The following is a 22,896-nucleotide window of genomic DNA, read 5'->3' as shown; positions in this document are numbered from 1 at the left end:
GAACAATGGAATAGCTGTTTTGTTCTCAGGTGACTGAGCTGGAGGGAAAAAAACGTACGTCTTTATAGCTTTGTTCCGTATCTCCCCTCTCTGGAGAAATACTCGTTTGATTCTTAGTAATTTGGAGATCTTAAAGAGGAGCATGCAAATAGTGGATATAGTGGATCCAATTTTCCCCACGTAAGGGAAGAAAGGAGGTTCCAGGTGGGAGAGCTGAGCCACTTACTACCCTGAGCTGATGGGCAGCATGGTATTAGGTGGGCACAAATTTGAGGACAGACTTGGTTTGTTCTTAAAACTCCTTGTGCTTATGCATAGACTCTTTGAGAAGGGACAGTGCTGAGTCATCGGGAATGTGTGTTTTAGATTTTAATGGAGATAGATAAATTATGCTCCAAAAAGTCACAGCCTAAAACAGCCCCAAAACCACCCGATTAAAAAGTGGGCAAAAGTCCTGGGCCAGACGCCTCACCAAAGAAGGCATATAAACATATGAAAAGATGCTCTGCATCATATGTTATCAGGGAAATGCAAATTAAAGCCACAGTGATATGCCAAAAATCCAGAATGCTAACACCCAAAATGCTGGCGAGGTCGTGAAGCAACGGGAACTCTCCTCCATTGCTGGCAGGAATGCAAAATGGTACAGCCACTTTGGAGGATAATCTGGCAGTTTCTTACAAAGCTAAACGTACTCTCACCATATGACCCAGCAATTGTACTCTTAGATATTTACCCGAATGAGTTTAAAAGTTCTGTCCACAGAAAAACCCACATACAAGGGTTTATAGCAGTGTTTTATTTGTAATTGCCCCAAATTGGAAGCAACCAAGATGCCCTTAAATAGGTGAATGGATAAACTGTGGTACATCCATATTAGTGGAATATTATTCAGCAATTAACAGAAATGAGCCATCAAGCCACAAAAAAGACATGAAGAGACACCAAGTGCATACTGCTAAGGGAAATAAATCAGTCTGAAAAGGCTATGATTCCAATTATATGACATTCTGGAAAAGGTAACACTGTAGAGGCTGGCTGCCCAGAGTTGGGCAGGGAGGAAAGGAGGAAGGAATAGGTGGAACATGAGATTGTTAAGAGCAGCGAAATTTTCCTGTCCGATTCTATATGATCTAATAGTGGATGCGTGACATTATGCATTTGGCAAAGCTCGCAGAATGTAAAACACAACAAGCAAGACCTAATGTAAACTATGGGCTTTAGTTAACAATAACAATAATACCAATATTTGTTCATTAGTTGTAACAAATGTACCACAGACGCAACATGGTAATTCTAGGGAAAACTGGTTGTGGGAAAGGAGTTTATGGGAATTCTCTGTACTTTCTTTTCAATTTTTTTCCAATGAAAAAATTTTTAATGTTTATTTGTTTTTGAGAAAGAGAGAGAGAGAACATGTGAGGAGGGGAGGGGCAGAGAGAGAGGGAGACACAGAATCCGAAGCAGGCTCCAGGCTCTGAGCCGTCAGCACAGAGCCTGACGTGGGGCTTGAACTCACAAACTGTGAGATCATGACCTGAGCTGAAGTTGGATGCTTCACTGACCGAGCCACCCAGGCGCCCCCTTGAAAAAAAATTTTTTTTTGGTTTTGGTAAACCTAAAACTGCCTTAAGAAATAAAATCTGCTAATTAAAAAAAAATTATAGACTCATCATTTCTATCTCCATTTCTATTGTTTTTGTTTATACTGTTGCGTGACAGAATTTTGATAGATGCTCAATCTGATGGATCAAATTCGGTCTTTTATTATTATCTTACTTGCACTTCCCTGTGTTCTACTCAGATTGAACATCTTTTCCAGATTGGACTTTTCAAGTTTGCCTGCTATAAATCATCTGTTCCTGTCTTTTACCTGTTTTGCCAGTCAATTTTTGATCTTTTGACTGTGCAATTGTGGGGGTTTTAAAATAAACAAACGCTTACTAACTTTTTATTTTTTTACGTGTTGTAAATGTTTTCTTACCATCTGTCATTTCTTTTTCAACTAGGATGACAATGTCTTTTGTCTCATAGAAAGTTTCAGATTTGAAGGCGTTTGGCCTCAAACGGGCTTCTGGGGAGACCGGTGATCTGGGCCAGACCTCAGGGAGAGCCCATTCCCCTGGCCAGTCTTGTTTCTGTTCCTGATTCTTCATGTTGAACCCAGAGCTCTCTGCTCCGGGGCGTTCGTGGAGGCTCCTCCTGGCCATGTTCTGAAACTAGCACGGCTTTATCTAATGGGATGAAGCTGGCTAAAGAGATTAGCGTGAGGTCTTGTGGACCCCACTTTTAATCTGCAGCGTTCAGGCTCTCCCTCCTTGGCTGGGAAGGACGCTGCCGCAACACCGCGGAGACTGGCCCCTTCATGAGCGGCGACTCTGAGGCCCCTGTTACCACTACTGAGTTAACGGGGGTCCCGGGCTAAGGGGCTCAACATGGGCAGCTCCCGGAGCAGCTCCCTGAAGCGTGGGCCACCTGCTCCCTTCCCAAGGCCCTGAATCTTCAGCCCCTGGGCTCACTAAGGTCAGGAGTGGTTGCTGTGTCCTGGGAAGCTGCCTAGACTGCACCCAGCAAGTATGGCGCTGCTGAAAGTCAAATTTGACCAGAAGAAGCGGGTCAAGTTGGCCCAAGGGCTCTGGCTCATGAACTGGCTCTCCGTGTTGGCTGGCATCGTCATCTTCAGCCTAGGGCTGTTCCTTAAGATCGAGCTGCGGAAGAGGAGTGATGTGATGAATAATTCAGAGAGCCATTTTGTGCCCAACTCCTTGATAGGGATGGGGGTGCTGTCCTGCGTCTTCAACTCTCTGGCTGGCAAGATCTGCTATGACGCCCTGGACCCCTCCAAGTATGCCAAGTGGAAGCCCTGGCTGAAGTCGTATCTGGTCGTCTGTGTCCTCTTCAACATTGTCCTCTTCCTGGTGGCCCTCTGCTGCTTCCTAATGCGGGGCTCCCTGGAGAGCACCCTGGCCCAGGGGCTCAAGAATGGCATGAAGTACTACCGAGACACAGACACCCCCGGCCGGTGTTTCATGAAGAAGACCATCGACCTGTTACAGATCGAGTTCAAATGCTGCGGCAACAATGGCTTTCGAGACTGGTTTGAGATTCAGTGGATCAGCAATCGTTACCTGGACTTCTCCTCCAAAGAAGTCAAAGAGTGAGTGCTCTCCAGTCCTGGGGTCAGAGCTAGCTGGGGACTCGGAGGCCCATGGGGTGCTGTGTGTGCACGACCTAGTACTGTGTGTGTGAGGCTGGATTCAGCTGGCCCATATGAAATTGCCGATACGCTAACATTTTTGACCTATAAAGATGGCGGTATCATACACTCAACCTAATGTCCGGCTAAGGTGGGAGGAAGGTGTCAAGTTATATAAGTTGCTTGGACAGGAGTCTCCAGGGAGGAAGTCCCAGCCAGGCATGTGTGTCTACTTCATACCGTAGGGATGAGGCACTCATAGATGACATTTACTGAGACGTTATTTGGCTTTTTTGTCTTGTTCACTCGATGTTGATGGGTTCAGTCCCAGAAGCTTAAATTCCCTGGTGAGTTCGCTGGTTTTCCAACCTTCTGACACCAGCATCCATTCTCAAGGTGTTTGTCCTTGGGTGTGGTGGCAAGAGCAGAGGACAGGGCAGTCAGGAAGTCTAGGCTGTAGGTTTGGCTGTATAATTTGGCTGTAAATTAGCTTGTGATCTTGGGTGAGTGGCTTGCCACTCTGGATTCTTGCTTGCCCATTAAAAAAAATTTTTTTTTTAGTGTTTATTTACTTTTGAGAGAGAGAGACAGACAGAGAGACAAAGCAGGAGAGGGGGAGTGACAGAGAGAGAAGGAGACACGGAATCCGAAGCAGGCTCCAGGCTCTGAGCTCTCAGCACAGAGCCTGATGTGGGGCTTGAACCCACAAACCGCGAGATCATGCGGCGAACTGAAGTTGGACGCCTAACCGACTGAGCCAACCAGGCGCCCCATTCCTTGCCCATCTTTAAAATGAAGGCATTGGAATAATTTTTTAAATTTTTTTTTCAAAGTTTATTTATTTTTGGGACAGAGAGAGACAGAGCATGAACGGGGGAGGGGCAGAGAGAGAGGGAGACACAGAATCGGAAACAGGCTCCAGGCTCCGAGCCATCAGCCCAGAGCCTGACGCGTGGCTCGAACTCCCGGACCGCGAGATCGTGACCTGGCTGAAGTCGGACGCTTAACCGACTGCGCCACCCAGGCGCCCCTGGAATAATTTTTTAAATTAATTTATTTTTTTTAGTAATCTCTATACCCAACCTGGGGCTCAAACTCACGATCAAGAGTCCCGTGCTTCTCCAACAGAGCCGGCCAGGCACCCCTGGAATAGATAATCTTGGAGGTCACCTCCTAGCTCTGTCTAGGCATACAGCAAGTGCTTATTAAAGAGTCTGGCATACAGCAAGTGCTTATTAAATGCCAGCTGGTGTTTACTTCTTGAATCACGATAGTGTGAGGCGATAAAGTTTCTAAAGTATTTGTGGTGTGTGTAAAAATAAAATCCTGAAGTGTGATGTAGGGTGGTACTGGTGAGGAACAGAGAAACTCATCCTTTGTGCTGGAGGTAATAGCGGCTCACTCCGGCACACTGTTCTTCCCAAGAGACCCGCCGTTGTGGGTCTCAGGTCATTTTCTAGGGAAAGGGCAGCTGGTCCTGAGACACTGGCTTTTCTTTTACCTCTTCTTTCCATCCCGCTCAACCCCTTCCCTGGCTGAGGCGAGGGGTCCGAATGGCTTTCCTGAGTAAGGTGGGTGAGTCCAAGGGAACTTGCATGCAGGGTGCTGGACACACTAACAGCAGGGCATGGCCGGAGCCCGGACAACACCCACGAAGCCCAGATGGCTAGCTTAGCTGCACCTCACATGCAAGGGAAGTCAGATTGAAGGTCATTGCTTGGGATTCTATTTTTTCCGTGGGTGAGGATTACTGTTACAAATCCCTAATTAAGGAGAGGCTTATAAATGGCTCTGCCCTTCCGAGGTGACAGGTCTGCAGGGAGGGCACAAGGTGGCATGATTTGCACAAGCTGCCCCAGGAGGGATGAGAATTCCTGGGGATGGGGGTGGGAGAGGAGGAGAAGCTGAAGGTACAAACAACCTTTGTGAGCAAATAAGAAAGAGCTGTCATTTTTTTCCTGTCATGTTCCTTGATTGCCTTCTGCACCGATTTGTCATTGGAGAGACTTACAGAATCTCTCCGTAATCCCCAAATCTCCTTTTGTCCCAGAGCAGAGAAATTCTCCAGGTTGCTCTACTCTCAGTGGTTGGCAGGTCTAAATTTTCAGTCAAACCGTAAGCTTGATCAGAACCACCTCCATGCAGGGTAGCTGGCTGGCTCAGTCAGAGCATGAGACTCTTTATCTCAGGGTGTAAGTTTGAGCCCCATGTTGAGTACAGAGATTACTTAAAAATAAAATCTTACAAACTAAAAGCAAAAAAAAAAAACAACCCACCCCCAAAGCAACCCCCCCCCCCCCATGCTTCATACCAACTTGTTGGAGTGAAACTATCTTAACTCCAGTGACCTGAACAGTTTCTCTGTTACACAAGAAAATATGGTGACAACATTAAGAGAAACGAAAACAGGAAAAGGAATTCAAGCCAGGTTCTCACCCACAAAAAAGAAAATGGCTTTCATTTTTCCACCTTCCTGTTCAGTCACATGAACATTTACATAATAAATACTGTAACCATGGTATAAATACAACTGAGCACCCCATTTGGTAATCTGGTAATATAGTATTTGCATAATGTCCAAAACAATTATGCCCCCCCCCCACCTCCCCAGCTTTGTTTAAATATAATTGACAAATAACATTGTGTACGGTCAAGGTGCAGAAGGCATTAATTTGATACACTTATATTACCACCCTACCATTAGCTAAGACTTGCATTACGGCACATAATTGCCATTGCTTTCTTGCGGCGAGAACATTCAAGGTCCACTCTCTTAGCGACTTTCAAGTACATAATACAGTATTGTTTTTTAATTTTATTTTATTTTTTAAAACACATCCAAGTTAGTTGGCATCTAGTTCAACAACGATTTCAGGAGTAGATTCCTTAGTGCTCCTTACCCATTTAGCCCATCCCCCCTCCCACAACCCCTCCAGTAACCCTCTGTTTTTTTCTCCATATTTATAAATCTCTTCTGTTTTGTCCCCCTCCCTGTTTTTATATTCTTTTTGTTTCCCTTCCCTTATGTTCATCTGTTTTATCTCTTAAAGTCCTCATATGAGTGAAGTCGTATGATTTTTGTCTTTCTCTGACTAATTTCACTTAGCATCATACCCTCCAGTTCCATCCACGTAGTTGTAAATGGCAAGATTTCATTCTTTTTGATTGCCGAGGAATACGCCATTGTATATATATACCAACCACATCTTCTTTATCCATTCATCCGTTGATGGACATTTGGGCCCTTTCCATACTTTGGCTATTGTCGATAGTGCTGCTATAAACATGGGGTGCATGTGTCCCTTCGAAACAGCACACCTGTATCCCTTGGATAAATGCCTAGTGGTGCAATTGCTGGGTCGTAGGGTAGTTCTATTTTTAGTTTTTTCCATATTGTTTTCCAGAGTGGCTGCACCAGCTTGCATTCCTACATAATACGGTATTGTTAAATATGATCCCCAGGCCGTACATGAGATCCCCACAACTTACTCACCTTAAAACTGGAAGTTTGTAACCTTTGACCAGTCTCTTCCCTTCCCTCTCCCTGCCCTCAGCGACCGCCATGCTAGCCTCTGTTTCTATATGTTTGGCTTTTCAGATTTTACATGCAAGTGATGTCATCCAGGACTTGTCTAAAATGATCATGTTTAATTGGTGCATCATATTATACTCAGGGAGGCCCTTAGGTTGTTCTTCTTTGCTTCTATTAGAATACCAGTGTAAGCTTCTTTTGAGGCTTTTGCTCCTCTGTCTCTCTCTTACTTCCCTTAGGCTAAGCTTCCGGGAAGAAACTGTATCTTGGTTTTAACTTGCCACAAAGCTGGTCTCAAGACACAATGGTAGACCTGAAATGCCTCACCTACAGTTACACTCCTGTGCTGCTGAGGGATACAGCCTGATAGGGTCACTGTTGCAGAGAGAGGACCACCTCACTGTGTCCCACAAACTCGCACATTAATGACAGTGGGCAACACCTGTAAGCGAGGGCAGGCTCCTCGGGGCTGTGTCTAGAAAGCTTCATGGGGCTGGATCTGCCTGAGGGCCAGCGCTGGCACAACCTTTATCTGTTGGTGGGAAGAAGGAAGGAAGAAATGAATGAGACAACGTGGAGAGGCACTTTTTCCCTCCCTTTCCCTGGACGCTCAAATTGTTTCCTGTTCTTATCTTCACTGCTTTACTTAGGAGGATTATTAAGTTTACCGGACAAAGCTGACTCCCCAAATCCTCCCCTGAACCATATAAAGTGTATTTATTTCTTTTTTTGAGAGGCCAGGCATTGAGAAGTGGTAAGCATTTACCTTTTTCTGGCTTTTCTCAGCAGCACCCTCAGGGCGAGGATCCAGGAGCAGCAGAAGCAAAGAGAAGCAGGGGTGGGGCCTAGTAGGAGGGCAGGTTGAGGGAGTTGGGTCATCTTCCACCAAGATTTTTTTTTTTTAATGTTTATTTGTTTTTGAGAGGGAGAGAGAGCATGAGCAGGGGAGGGGCAGAGAAAGAGAGGGAGACAGAATCTGAAGCAGGCTCCAGGCTCTGAGCTGTCAGCACAGAGCCCGATGCGGGGCTCGAACCCACAAATCGCGAGATCATGACCTGAGCTGAAGTTGGTCGCTCAACCAACTGAGCAACCCAGGCACCCCTTCCACCAAGATTTTTTAAAAGGAATGCTTCATCTTTTTCTCTTTTTCCTTTCACCACCAAGTTCAGAGAGGCCAACAAAGAGGCTGGGGTGGGCCTCAGTCTCCTGGTTGACCCTGAGGACTCTGGGAGGCGATCCCAGGAGCAGTGAGCTGGCCAGAGGATGGGAAGTCTGCAGAAAATGCACCGAGATCCTCCAGTGACACTGGTCCTGCGCGTGGGCAGTGCCTAGTGCCCATGACTTCTGGTCTTTCCTGCAGGCTGTGGGGGATCTCTTCCCATTTCACACCATGTACACCTCGCTGGACTGGGCTACAGGGAACATTTCCAGTCCAGCTCCTGAGAGCAGGGCTGGGTTCCTGCCCACAGGGCTCCCTAGGACCTCCTTAGGTATGCCCCCCACTACTGGTCCCCCAGGAAACTGAGCACGGAGCTTGTGGTCCCGACAAGCATGGAGGGGTGGCTGGTTTTTGGAGACTTCTCAAGGGAATCTTTAAGATCAAGGGCTGTTTCCTGAAGGCTCCTGATCTAAACAATATCAATTGAAGGCTTTTTATAAGAATTGACAATCTCCCCACCCCTCACCCCTCCAGTGGTCCCAGGTTCAAAAAGCCCAGTGGCCATCTCCCACCCCCCTATTCTGCCCCCTATCACTATATTGCCAGGTCCCACATTTATTCTGCACAAAATCCCTCTCTGGGGCGTTTGTAATTTTTGCAGGTATTATCTCTATTTGATAGATAAAAGATCTGAGCCTCAGGTTAGATCTCACGGCAGGAAGCAGTGGGAGGGGGGTACACTTTTACAAACTAGCCTTATTGAGATATGCACATTCCTTACAACTCACTCATTTAAAGTGGATGATTCAATGGTTTTTGGCCTCTTCACAGAGCTGTGCCACTAGTCAATGCCACAGTCCACTTTAAAATGTGCTCATCACATGGCAGGGAAACCCTGTACCTTCCAGCTTTCACTCCTTAGCTTCCACGGCCCTGCTCTATAATCTCCTCTCTGTCTCTATAGACCTCCCTCTCCTGGACATCTCATTTGAATGAAATCATAGAATATTGGTCTTTTGGGCTTGGCCTTAAAAAATTTTTTTTTAATGTTTATTTTTGAAAGAGAGAGAGGCAGAGAGAATCCAAAGCAGACTCCAAACTCAGCCATCAGCACAGATCCTGACATGGGGCTTGAACCCACGAACTGTCAGATCATGACCTAAGCTGAAGTCAGAAGCTTCACCGACTGAGCCACCCAGGCGGTCCCAGGCTTGGCTTCTTTGACTTGGTATAACGTTTTCCAAGTTCAACCAGGTTGCCACATTTGTTAGAACTTCCTTCCTTTCCATGACAAAGAATCTCCCACTGTATGGAGTGCCAGGTTCTAATTCTGTTCCTCCCACTCTGCTGTGCTGCTTTGCAGCGATGTTAAAGTCACCTTGTACAGTTTCCTTGTTAAATGAATCTATGCCCTAACTGACCGAAACTTCGAATTCTCCAGGCCACTTTGGGGGTGGTGCCTCATTGTCCCCTCTCACCCCTTCTTGTCCTCCATGCTGTCTTCCTCCAGAGGGACACTGGAAGGTGTGGGCAGAGATGCTTGAGAAACTTCTGTGGATCATGACTAGATTCCAGTGCTTCTGTGCCAGGGTCTCAGAAAATCACGAGCTAGCCGCATAGGAACCAGAGATCCCGCCCAGGCTCCCCACGGCCTTGGGCATGCGAGGCTGGGCTCTGCTCTGCCTTCTGTGTTTACTTTCTCACCGGCTCCGGCCTGGTGCTTCTGGGGGTGGGGAGATGCTCCGTTATAACTGGGGGAGGCCCTCGGAGGGAGGAGCAGAGTCCAGGGATGCGGCCTCCCTCAGCGACTGAATCTTCTTCAGAGCAAGTTAACGAGACACAGGTTTGGAGTTCTCAGACAGCGCTTCTTTTATTTTATTGCATCTCAACTTTTGTCATGGAAACTTTCAAGCATTCACAAAAGCGGAGAGATTATCCTGAATTTCCATGTACACCTTTCCTAGCTTCAACAAATATGCACATTTTCGCTTTCTTGTTTCATCTATATCCCCCTTCCAAAGACAAATTATCCCCTCTATCTTTTTTTTTTAATTATTACTGATTTATTTTTTTAAATGTTTACTTTATTTTTGTAATGTTTATTTATTTTTGAGAGACAGAGAGAGAGAGAGAGAGAGAGCAGAGGAGGGGCAGAGTGAGGGAGACACAGAATCCGAAGCAGGCTCTAGGCTCCGAGCTGTCAGCACAGAGCCTGACGTGGGACTCGAACTCATGAGCCATGAGATCATGACCCGAGCTGAAGTCAGATGCTTAACCGACTGAGCCACCCAGGTGCCCCTTAAATGTTTACTTTTTGAGAGAGACAGAGAGAGAGAGACAGAGAGAGAGAGAGAGAGAGAGAGACGGAGCATGAACAGAGGAGGAGCAGAGAGAGACAGAGACACAGAATCCCAAGCAGGCTCCAGGCTCTGAGCTGTCAGCACAGAGCCCGATACGGGGCTCAAACTCATGAACCGTGAGATCATGACTTGAGTTGAAGTCAGACGCCCAACCGATTGAGCCCTCCAGGCGCCCCTACCCTCTGAGTATCTTAAAGCAAATCCCGACCTTCATTTCCTTTCACCTATAAATACTTTAGGAGGCATTTCTAACAGGTACAGAGGGTTTGCTTGTTTTTTGCTTTTTTTGTTTTTGTTTGCTATAAGCACAATAGTAATCATGCCCAACAAAACCAGCAGCAATCTCATCTAATATCTGGTCTGTTCAATTTTCTCTTACTGTTTCAAAGTATCTTTCACAGTTGATTTGTTCAAATCAGGATCCAAACTAAGTCCACACTTTGCATTTGGTTCTCTGATCTCTTTCATCTCCTTTTCTCTGTAACGGTTACTGTCCAGCCATGTGAGTACTGGAGGAACTGGGCCACTTGTTCTGAAGAGTTCGTTCCTCACATTCTGGACTGAGCAGTTGCAGCCAAGTGGTGTCATCTAACTTGTTCTTCAGTCCCCTGTGTTTCCCCCATAAGCCAATAGTCAGGGCTGAGGTGTGCTTGGATTCAGGTTTGGTTTTGGCAAGAACACTTCCTAGGGTGCCCTGTGTATATCTTACTGCATCACATGAGGAGGGACATGAAGTCTTCAGACAATTCCTTTCAAGGTCCCCATTGTTTTCTGGATAAGCAGAGCTTTAGTGTCTTGGGGTAAAAGGCCTTGGCACCAGAAACCGTCAGCCAGGAGGGCTTGGCCTCGAGCCCTCAGCCTGAGGGAGAAGCTGGCACCAAGCCCTCTCACTTTTTCATCCCACCCAGGGAACCTACAGGCTACAGGCTCCTTTCACTCTTCCTGAACAATTTATAGACATCTCAAGAAGACTAGACCTTGGCTAGGAGCTCCCTGAGGGCTGGACTGTGTCTCCCCTCAGCTTGAGGCTCTCCACGGGCAAGGCTGTGTCTCCCCTCAGACTGGGGGCTCTCTGAGGCAGGGGTGTGTCTTCTCCTCAGGCTGGGGCTCCCTGAGGAGAAGACCCAAGTTAGCATGGGGGAGGCAGGCCTGGCTTCATGGAGGTTGTGGCTTCCCCAGACCCCCAGCCTGAGATCTGTTGGAGTCCTGCAATTCTAGAAATAGCCCTCCCTCTCCCGTAGAAGAATCACCTTGTTTACTCAGTGCTTGTCCTGGTTCTAACCACAGATTAAGGCCCCACTCACCCTCTTAAGACAAAGCTCCTTAGGTGGTGAGCTGGCTATTTATATCAGAGTATTTCCCAGGCTACAAATCTTGCTCTGCTCAGGGCTCACCAGGGTTTGTAAGGGTCTTGATTAAGGTAGGACCTGTTTTGGATATAAACTATTGTAGGTATTGAAGGAGGACACAAACAGGAGACACAGCCCTGCCCTCACGGAGCCCCAGTCTCAGGCGGGAGACAACCCTGTCCTCAGGGAGCCTCAGTCTGAGGGAAGACAAGCCCTGACCTCAGGAATCCCCAGTCTGTGAGGGGTGGGGGTGGGGGGGTTGGTTGGGGGGGGAGACACGGCTTTGCCTTAAGGAGACTAGCAAGGTGGCTTCCCCATTTGGGGGAGTGAGTGAGGTGAGGTGGGAAGATAAGTGGTCTCCAGAAGGCCAGCCTGCAGAGTGAGGGTAGCTCAGAGCCTCTCCTGGCCTCAGCCCACACAACTGCAGGCCTGGCCTTCACTTCAGATACACATGTACTATGTATGGGGCAAGTCTGTAGGCTTTATCCCAGCTTAGGGACACCTAAGAGTGCATAAGGAGAGAGAATGGTGGACAGGAAAGGGCTTCTGGGACAGCGAACAAGGGAGGGAATCACGGTTTCTCACAAAGTTTAAATAGAAAAGCCAACACATAGGAGAGAGACCTGTGAGGCTCTGAAGAAACTCTGATGGGAGGAGTGGGCAATTGCTGTGGGCTGGTCTTCCACTTCCTGTTTGGCTTTGGGTGAGGCCCCGCCCTGCCCTGCTCAGGGCACCACTTCTGCCTCCATAGAACAATCTGGTGGATTGCAAGGTCCTGCCCAGGTGGCTCTGCGTGGGGCCTTCTCTGAGAGCCTGTGTCAAGCACATTCCTCACACTGCCTCATTTAAAGCTTCCCACAGCTGCCGAGAGGGGGCTGTAGTTATCCCCACCTCACACAGGTCCAGAGGATGAAGTCCCACAGATCAGAAATGTAGATTTGCGACTCAAAGGCTGGCTCCTCCCACTATACCCACTCCTCTCATGGGGACATTGGGAATGGCCCAGGTGGGATGTTGTGCTGCTGGGAGCAGGCCCAAGGGACAGCCTGCAGGTCAGGCAGAGGGACGAAGAGCATCTGAGCTCAGAGACCCCAGCCTCAAAGAGGCCTGCTAGGGCTGGTCATCGGTGGGAGACTACTGTCTGCTGAGGTGTCCAGGGACTACTGGCCCCTCAAGAGGGGGGCAGGAGACCCAAACTGACAGCCCTTCTGCTTCAGTCCTCCCACCCGGGACCACCTCGGGCCCCGCCGTCAGGTGCTGAGCTACGGGCTGCAGGGGGAGAGCAGAGAGGTTTCTGCTCCCACCGTGCTCTTGGTGCACTCAGTTGGGCTCAAGTAAGTACTTCCGTAGCAACCACTTCAGCCAGTGACAAATGTCTGATACGGCCTCAGGCCAGGGGTGAGCTCTGCCCTCACAGACATGGTTGCTATCCTCACAGAAGGCTCTCAGAGCCTCTTCCTCACAGTTGGCAGAGACCCTGCCACCTGATCACAAGTGACTATTGCCCAGTGGTGATGAATGGTCTGTTCCATTGCCACAGCTGTTGCTTGAGGGCACACGGAGCACATGTGAAGGCTCTCATTCCTCCACCCTGCCCAGCCTCAGCCATGAGTTCACATTCACTGTGCACTTATTATGTGCCAGCCACTTTTCTAAGACCTTTTACACACATCCCTTCATATGATCCTCATGTCAACTCCATTTTACAGATGAGGGACCTGAGGCCCAGAGAGGGTAAGGACCTTGTCCAGAGGGATGAGCTGGGAGTACGTTCAGGTGTCCTGTGCACCCAGGACCACCCATTCTCTCGGCTGGGGTCCTGTCTAGGAAGTAGAGGTCAGGGACTGCAGACCATTGGAAATATGGTCACCATAACCCAGGTGAGGACTTTTCTGGAACCAAGGAGGCCACATTGTACAGAACCTTCCTAAAGTCCTAATCATACTGATCAACAGTTCACAGAAAAGGAGCCACGAATGGCTCTTCGACATATCAGAAGATACTCAACTTCATTCGTAATGAGAGAAATGGCAATTGAGACAACCCTGAGATACTATTTTTCATCTCTCAGGTTGGAAAAGATCAAAAATCGAACCCGTGTGGGTACAGCATGAAGGGTACGTTCTCTTGTGCATGTCTGTTAGGGGTATGATTCTACATACGCCAGGGAGAAATATGGCAGGGGTCTAGGGCGGTCACAGATGGATCCACACTTTGATGCAGGGATGCCCCCTCTAGGAATTTACCCTCTAGATATAGCCACAATATGCACAATGTTTAAATTAACAGGAGATTGGGAAAGCCCTAAACATCTATCAGTAGGGAACTGACTAGTGCCCCAGGACCATCTGTGCAACGGCAATACCGTGTAGCTCATTAAAAACCTGGAGAATACTCTCTATTGATAGATATAAAAAATCTCTAAGATACTGCTAAGGGAAAAAAGAAAGGTGCAAGACAGGACGTTATCATTTGGGTAAAAAACAAGAAGAAAAAGAACATTTGCAGAATCTGTGTTTGCTTATCAGGTATGAAGTCTTTTTAGAAGGACAGACAGTTGGCTACAGTTTGGGGGGATCTGGAGGCCAAGGGACAAGAATGAGTTGGAGATTAAACATGGACATTTAGAAGCTAAACACTGAAATTATCATTTCAATGAATGTTGAAAACAGTTTCTATTATTTATGTTTATTATTGAGGTATAGTTTACATGCAACATTAGTTTTCGGATACAACATAACGATTTGCTATTTGCATATATTGCAAAATGAGCCCCACCATGCATCTAGTTAACATCTATCACTATACCTAGGTACAGAATTTTTTTTCTTGTGATAAGAAACTTTTAAGATTTATTCTCTTAGCAACTTTCAATACAGCATTATTAACTATAGTCATGATGCTGTGTATTACATCCCCAGGACTTTTGGCCACTTTCGCCCATTCTGCCCATCTGCCACACCTGTCCTGGCAACCACAACTTTCTTTGGTTTGTTTTTAGATTCCACATGTAAGTGAGATCATATGGTATTTGTCTTTATTATTTCACTTAGCATAATGTACTCAAGATCCACCCACATTTTTGCAAATGGCAAGATTTCTTTTTATAGAGATGAATAATATTCCAGTGTGTGTGTGTGTGTGTGTGTGTGTGTGTGTGCACGTGCATGTGCGTATGTGTGTGTATGTACCAAAGTTTCTTTATCCATTCACCTATCAATGGACACTTAAGTAGTTACCATGTCTTGACTTTTGTAAATAATGCTACAATGAACACAGGGATGCATGTATCTTTTTGATTTAATGTTTTCTTTTTTTCTTCTTCAAGATTTTATTTTTAAGTAATTTCTATACCCAATGTGGGGCTCGAACTCACAACCCCGAGATCAAGTGTCGCATGCTTCACTGACTGAGCCAGCCAGTGCCCCTGAGGTTAACGTTTTCATTTTTTTCAGATAGATACCCAGAATTGGAATTATAGTTTCTATTTTAAATAATTCTATTAAAAATAATTCTATTTTAAATAATAATTATTTAAAATAAATTTTAAATAATAAAAATAGAAATAAATAATTTCTATTCTCATACATTCTACTCTCATGTTTGTAAAAGTCTGTGCAACTTAAAAAAACCTTGTGATTCAAGATAACATGCATACACTCAGGTGCACAAATCTTAAGTGTGCAGCTTGATGAATTCTGGTGCATAAAGACACCTGGGTAACCTCACTCAGGTCAGGTAGGACACACTCAGATGCCTGATGAGGATGGAGAGAACTTTCAGAGTAAAGATGTCTGCCCCTTTTGAATTCTGAACCCACATGAATGTATGGTGCGCCCTAACCAAATATATACCTACAAATGGAAGTGCAGAAGTAATACGGGCTGCAGCCTTCAGGTGAGTAAGGAGATCCCACCTGGCTAGGGGCAGAGTTCACTGTGGACAGCAAGCAAGTTGAGGGCAAGGACTGTAACTATTTCCAGTCTCATTCCCTGTCCCTGCACAGGCCCTGGGCTACAGCAGGCCTTCTGGAAATATATACTGAACAGAACCCATCTGGCCAGAGGGAGCCTTGGTCCCTAGTGACTTTTTAGAGGTAAGGTTGCAGAGGGGCTGCGGGGCAAAGGCTGTTGGCCACGAATGCTAGGCAGTCCTGTTCCAGTCACCACCTGTCCTACCAGGCTGACATGGTTCCAAGAAATTGCTGCATGCAGAGGCCTGGCAGTACAAAGCGTGGTTGGATGCATTTCTGTATTCCTTATTTACTCGCTTCTTGGTTTATTATCTGTCTCAACCCTCAAGAACATGAACTCTAGGAAGTAGGGACATTGGTTCTCTAGCGTCATTTCTCCACCTTCAGCTTCTAGAACAGTGGCTGGCACATAGTAGGTACCTTTATTATTTCATGAATGAATGAATGGATGGATGGATGAATGAATATTACAGCTTTTCAGAGCTGTGGGATGGGAGGAACTGGCCCCTGGTGAGAAGTCTGAGAAGCCCCTAATCTTTCTCCTCCAGTCGCATCAAGAGCAATGTGGATGGGCGATACCTGGTGGATGGAGTTCCCTTCAGCTGCTGCAACCCCAACTCGCCACGGCCCTGCATTCAGTACCAGCTCACCAACAATTCGGCTCACTACAGCTACGACCACCAGACAGAGGAGCTCAACCTGTGGGTGCGTGGCTGCAGGGCTGCCCTGCTAAGCTACTACGGCAGCCTCATGAACTCCATGGGCGCCGTCACACTCCTCGTCTGGCTCTTTGAGGTAGGCTCTGGGCCAGCTGGGGGCGAGGGGAGTGGGGGTTACCTGCCCCTCTTGGATTTAACGGGTGGGGCCCAGCCTGGAGCGCTTGCCTCTCTCCTCAGAAGCAGCCCTCAGCCTTGCTGTGGGTGAGGCAGGCAGGCCTAAGTTTAAACCCCAGCACCTCTACTATTTTTTGTTTCTTTCCTATCACTCAAAAAATAATTGATAGAGGTGAAATTCACAGAACAGAAAATGAACCATTTTAAAGTGAGCAATGTAGTGGCATTTAGTACATTCACAATGTTGTACAACTACTACAACATCAGCTACCACCTCTATCTAGTTGTAAAACATTTCCATCACTCCCAAAGAGAAGCTCCTACCCATTAAGCAGCATACTTCCCATCTCCCGCCCCCCTGCCTCCCACCCCTCCAGCCCCTGGAAACCATTAATCTGTGCTCCAGCTTTGTGGATTTATCCATCCTGGACAAAATTTTATATAAATGCCATCAAAATATGTGACCTTTTCTGTCTGCCTTCTTTCACTTTGCATGTTTTAGAGGTTCATCATGTGCCTTTGTTTTTTCAGTCTGGGGTCTTGGAAAGTTACTTAACATCTCTTTATATGGGACCGACAGCACTTAGCTTTGGGATTCCTGGGGGGGAACAGGGGGTGATATGTATTATGTCCAGGAAATGGGAGCTATTTGGATTTGTGCTTCTCTCAAGATTCTGGTAGCAATTTACCTGTTATTCTAACTATTTGTGGATTTGTCTGATTTCACCTATAAGGCTTAATTCCTCTCTGTACAGAACTTGGGATGTAGCAAGATGTCATTCATTCATTTATCGGAGTTATTTCTTAAACACCTGAGTGCTGGGTGCTGTCCCGGGTGCTGATTGAGAGCAAGTGTGAGTGGTAAACCAAGGTGGTACAGAGGGTGACTCCGGGGCTCTGGCTTTCAGCTGGCAGCAGAAAATCCACTCCAAAATCCAGAAGTCCAAAACCAGAAATATCAGTGGGGAAAGTTTGCCCATTAGAGGAGATTCACTGAAAGTTTCCTTTAAGTAAGTCGCTCTCTTAGTGCTATGGAATTTAACATGTAGCTGTGCCCTGGGCTGAGATGACTACTTCTAACTCACCACATCACACTGCAGGTACTGTATTGTCTGCGGGTAGGCTGGCTGGGGAAGGGAGGGTTTCTTTTCATGTCAAGGCAAATGAATGACGTTTTACTGATTGTTGACTACTTGAGGCACAGTCTTGGGAATGAATGGGTAGAGTGAGGTGAGAAGCTTACTGCTGGAAGGTCAGAAGCTCATGTACCCTGAAAACCCATGAAAAGACTGAAAGGCTAACAGTGGGAAAACAGGGTTCCACTGGCTGCCTCTCAGTTTCCTCGCCTTTCCAGGAAGCTAGTGACTGTATGAGATGAGGACCAGCTCATCGTGAACAGGGAGTAAATGCTCTTGACTTTTAGCTGAGGCCTTCAGTTGGCAGAGCTCTGTGATGGGCATGAGGGTGGCTAAACTAAGATAGGGCTCTGGCTTGAGCCTTGCTCTCCTGGGCCTCACAATCCAGTTAGGAGGTGACATCTAACTCATGAACCAAAGGGAGGACCATGACCAAGTGCAAAATTCATAATGCAGCAGTAGACCTGCTTCAGGAAAGGAGGAGGGAATCGGAGTAGGAGTATGTACACCAGGAGGACGTCCTGGAGGAGGTGAGTTTTTTTTCACCATAAACATTATATTAAACTTTCAACGGACAATGACAATAACGAAAACCTAAAACATCAATCACTAATGTCATCCACCACTGCAATTGTAAAGTGCTCCCATAGCATTCATTTAGTAGATGTTTACTGAAGCCCTACCACCACTGGGTGCCGTTCTATGGGCTGGGAGACTGAGTGAACAAGATGCATCGGGGTGGACGGTCTCCATGAGCAGGCCTCGCCAGCTCAGAGTCTGTTATACCACGAAAGGAGAAATGTAAGAGAGTAAAGCGGGAATCTATGTAGAAACAAGGGGTAACACGATACATTGGAAAGATGCAAACAGTACTTACCACACTGATAACCAATTACAGCTGACCCATCTATTCATCCTTACTGGGCACCACGTACAATGCTCTACACATCCTGACATGTCACAGCATGCACAAGAGGCAGGAGACACTCCATCTGAAAATTTGCAAACCACATGAGTAAACTGAGGTTTCTTACTCACATGGCTGGCTAAGTATCAGGACTGGGGTTTGAACCCAGGCATTTTGGCACCACAGCCTGCTACAGCGACTGCTAGTGAACAAACGCAAACAAATCACCCACTCATCCCCACACTAATCAAAATAGCAGAAGTAGAAGGAAACCACATATGATAATATTGCTTGCTGAAAAGGAGGTGACTTTTTAATTCTGTCTAGCAAATAGTTTACCCAACACCTCATATGTGCCAAACAATGTGCTAGGAACGGGATGGGGGTGCAAGGAGGGGAAACCTAATCCCCCCAGGACTAATCCCCCCAGAACGGGTGAGACTGGAGAGAAAGAGGAGGCAGAATGGGTAGCAGGGTCACTCACCGAGGGCTGAAGCTGAGTTGAAGGGGGAGCGTGGAGAGGAACAACGTTTAAGGCAAACAGCAAGAGGTAAAGGCTGGAGAGAAGAAAGTGTGGATGGGACCCAAAGAAGCCCAGGGTGGCCAGAAAGGGAGGAGAATAGGGCTGGAGATGAGGCTGGAGAAAAGACAGCTATTTTGAGCACCAGGCCAGGCTGGTGGGCAGGCCCTCACCAACCCAGACTCAGCAGAGCCTGTCACACTCGAAGGGCCCCCGGGGTGAACAGGCTGGTGGCTTCCAGGGTTTCCTAACAACCTCAGTCCCCACCTACTTCTCCCAGACCTCCTCTAAGTCTCTTCTCCCCACCAGGTGTCCGTCACAATTGGCCTACGCTACCTGCACACAGCACTGGAAGGTGTGTCGAACCCCGAAGACCTTGAGTGCGAGAGTGAGGGCTGGCTTCTGGAAAAGAGTGTGTCGGAGACTTGGAAGGCCTTTCTGGAGAGCTTGAAAAAGCTGGGCAAGAGTAACCAGGTGGAAGCCGAGGGTGCAGACGCAGGCCAGGCCCCAGAGGCTGGCTGATGGCCCTGGGCCCCCTCCCCTCCTGAACACTGAGAAGTAGCGGACTCCAAGAAAGCGGATACCCCACTTATCCAATCTGAATCTCCCAAGGAGGGCAGCCATCTTACTACAGAGACTCTTTCTGATGGTGGGATTTAAAGTTTAGGGTCCCTAAAACCGTTTGGCAAACATTTGTTGAATGACTTAAAATATTAGTGAATGAGCCCTGGCTCAGGCCCACTACTTCCCGATATGCCCTCATGGTGGACTCAGGGCGCCTCTCAGTGGATCACTCTTCATAGCACATGAATTCAGTTCCACCCTGAGGCTACTACTGGCTGCACTGAGGGCAACTCCCCTTTTTAAGAGTTTGCCATTACAGGCTCCAAGTTGTTTCATTCTACATCCAAAGTGTCACTTGGTGCATAAGCACAGGAGTCTGAAAAATGTACTGGCCATGTCGTCATTCTTCTGTTTTTAAATGCCAAGACTGACAGGACAGCCATTTTGTTTGTGTAATTGTGCAGGGCGGGGGATAGTTATACTTTTCTAAGACTAATGGGCTCTCCAGAGCACTGAGGGCCCACGAGAGGAATTCTTCAATCATGGGGCAAGAGAACTTAAAGACAGGGGATTATTTTCCTCACCAAAAACATAGTTAAAGGCTACTCTTGTGTCACATCCCCATGCCCTCGCTTAGCCTGGAGTGAGCTATGGGCTGAGGAAGTCAGGTTGTTGGCTGTTCCGGCAACATCACGCCCCTGAAGTGCCAGGTGACCTCCTTTGGCTTGTCTGTGGAAGCACTGGACTAGGTGGCTGCTCTTCACTGGAAGAGGAGTAACAATGAGACAAGAGTCTACCCTCTGGACACCGGGCCTCTCCTCTTAGACCCACACAGGTGGCCACAACAGCCCACATGGGTGACACTAATGGTCTACAGTGGAGGGCAAAGCATCCTCTGGAAGCTTCTTCCTGTTTCCTTCCCCAGATACCTATCCTGCAAAGCAGTATTTCTGCAATGCCTCTGTATTAAAGATTCTTTGAAACTCAGTCCATCTTCCTGAGCTAGTGACTCCAAGAGAAATTTTACCTTCTTTCAGGGAAGAGAGAAAAGGGAAGCTTTTAGGGGAAGGAGATAATGGCTTCATTGTTGTGCTGAGTGTTCAGTGGGGAGACAATAAGACTTTGGGTGCTGCCTGGGGCATGTTCTGGAGCTCTCATTCTCCCAGGCATTAAAACATTTGGACACTCTTGCTCTTGGGGCACCTGGGTGGCTCAGTCAGTTAAGCATCCGACTTTGGTCATGAGCTCGCAGCTCAGAGCCTGAAGCCTGCTTCAGATTCTATGTCTCCCTCTCTCTCTGCCCCTCCCCCGTTCAGGCTCTTTCTGTGTCTCAAAAATATATAAATACTAAAAAACAACAACAACAACAACAAAAAAAAAAAACCCCAAAAAACCAAACCAGAACAAAACAAACATTTGGACACTCTCAGACTTTGGCCCCAGGTTTAATTTAATTAGACTTTGGAGTCTCCTTGAGACCAAAGAATGGTCCACATTGAAAATGCTAAGGGAGTCAGCCACCTCTGACAAGGGTCCTGGAACTCTCTCCCCTCGGGAGTGCTGAGAACCATCGAGAAAGTGCTGCTCTAGGCTCATGTGTAACTGTGCTGTTAACAGCTGTACGATAGACATTAAAAATTATATTGTGTGAAAATCACTTGTGTTAAACACTGTCTTAGCCTATTCGACTGTATGTTATCACATGATTCCCAATTCTAGCCAGTATTTGTTAACAAAACCCAACTGAACCTGACCCTAAAGGGAAGCATGGTTACCAGTCAGGGCATCACCTCTCCCTCTCACCATCTCATCTGCAAGAACACTGATTATAAGGCTATCCCAAATATTCTCCACATTGACCAGTTCAGACCAGAGCTGAATTTATTTAATATTTTCATGTGTGGAATCTTAGTTTAGTGATTTAAGCAAAAATTCCAAACCATTTTTCCCTGCTCTGGTCAAAATGTATTTTCCCAAACAGGGAAACACAAGTCTCTGTGGGGCCAGGTTATAGGGCAGATGTAAGCAACCTTAGAATCTGAGAGCTGCTGGGAGGACCAAGGGTGAACTGACCCTATGATAAATATCCCCAGTTGGTTCAAGCAGACGTAGGGCGAGCTACACTTCACAGGGCTTCTCAGGTAGCAGCCAACAAGACTCTGACCTGGGTCTTCCTTGTGTCTGACCTCAGGCTTTCCTGGGACCAGTATAAATTCATTTCTCCCAGGGGACTCAACCAGGTTTTCAAGTCTGGCAGGCCTTCCTTGGGGGCAGGGTGAGAGGTAAGACAGCACATTAGGCCTTTTCCACTTTTAAAACACTTTCTCCAGAGTGAAGAAGTAGGTACTAGCTGCTTATTTTGAACATTTAGGAAGACAAGTGTGCTGGAACCTGTGACTTCAGTTCAAGAACTCATAGCTTCTTGCAACACGTTCAAGCCCAGGACCGAACCACCAGCAAATAAACCCCAAGTAACCTCAATATAGGTTAATAAGATTAGGTGCTTGCTTGGCACGCTCCCCTGCCCCTTCTTGTCCGGGCACCTGTAATGCTAGGCCAGCAGGTTTGCAGCTTAGCCAGGAGCGGGGCCGAGTGGGGGAGGGAAGGGAGCCCAAGACAACTCGGGTCTCTGACTTGCTACTAGAGGAGAACACGGCTCCCGATGACAGGGTGGCCAGCCAGCAGCACCGTGTTAGGGACAGGAATGTGGGGGCGAATGGTATGGAAGACCAGGGAGAGAGGGATGACTTCCTGGTCCTCAGTGGACAGGAGATTTGCTTGAAGGAGGGGGAAACATCAGTCTTTTAACTTCTGATGGTGTTTTGTCCTCCCAAACAGAGGATGAATATAAACAGCAAAGTTAGAGAATGTTGTGCAAAGATGGAATACAGCAGGTTAAGATAGAAGGAGAAAATTCCTAGCTATTTACCCAAGGGGAATGGAAACGTAGTTTCACACAAAAACCTGCACAATAACGTTTTCATTTTTTTCATAATCACCATAAACCGCCCAAATGTCCTTCACACCTGATAACTGCATAAACATCTGCACAGTGGAACACCGCTCAGCAACCATAAGGAACACGGATGACTCTCCAATGCATTAGTCTTCTTAGAAAAGCCAGGCTCAAAAGGCTACATGTGATACATATTTATAGGACATTCTGGAAGAGGCAAAACAAAGGGACAGGAAGATTAGTGGTTGTCTGGGGGTCAGGACCGGGGAAGAAGGTGACCACAAAAGGGGCTTGAGGGAATGTCCTGGGCAGACAAAACTGTCCTGTTTGATAGCAGTAGTTGTATGCCTTTGTTGAAATACATAAAAATGTCCATTAAAAAGGATGAATTTTACTATTTGTAAAATACCT

At 47.1% G+C, this 22,896-nt stretch overlaps 1 protein-coding gene across 1 annotated transcript; it reads left to right on the top strand.

The window, feature by feature from the left end:
• The first annotated feature begins 2,298 nt into the window (after positions 1 to 2,298).
• On the top strand, positions 2,299 to 20,516 carry PRPH2 (peripherin 2). The gene is made up of 3 exons (XM_043591420.1): positions 2,299 to 3,157; positions 16,118 to 16,364; positions 19,275 to 20,516. The coding sequence occupies exons 1-3, from the start codon at positions 2,577 to 2,579 to the stop codon at positions 19,485 to 19,487; spliced, it is 1,041 nt and encodes a 346-aa protein (XP_043447355.1). The 5' UTR covers positions 2,299 to 2,576; the 3' UTR covers positions 19,488 to 20,516.
• Positions 20,517 to 22,896: the final 2,380 nt, after the last annotated feature.

Source organism: Prionailurus bengalensis, chromosome B2, assembly GCF_016509475.1.
Source record: "Prionailurus bengalensis isolate Pbe53 chromosome B2, Fcat_Pben_1.1_paternal_pri, whole genome shotgun sequence".
Lineage (NCBI taxonomy): Eukaryota > Metazoa > Chordata > Mammalia > Carnivora > Felidae > Prionailurus > Prionailurus bengalensis.
Note: the sequence above shows the minus strand (reverse complement) of the source record. Positions and strands in the feature narration are given on the sequence as shown.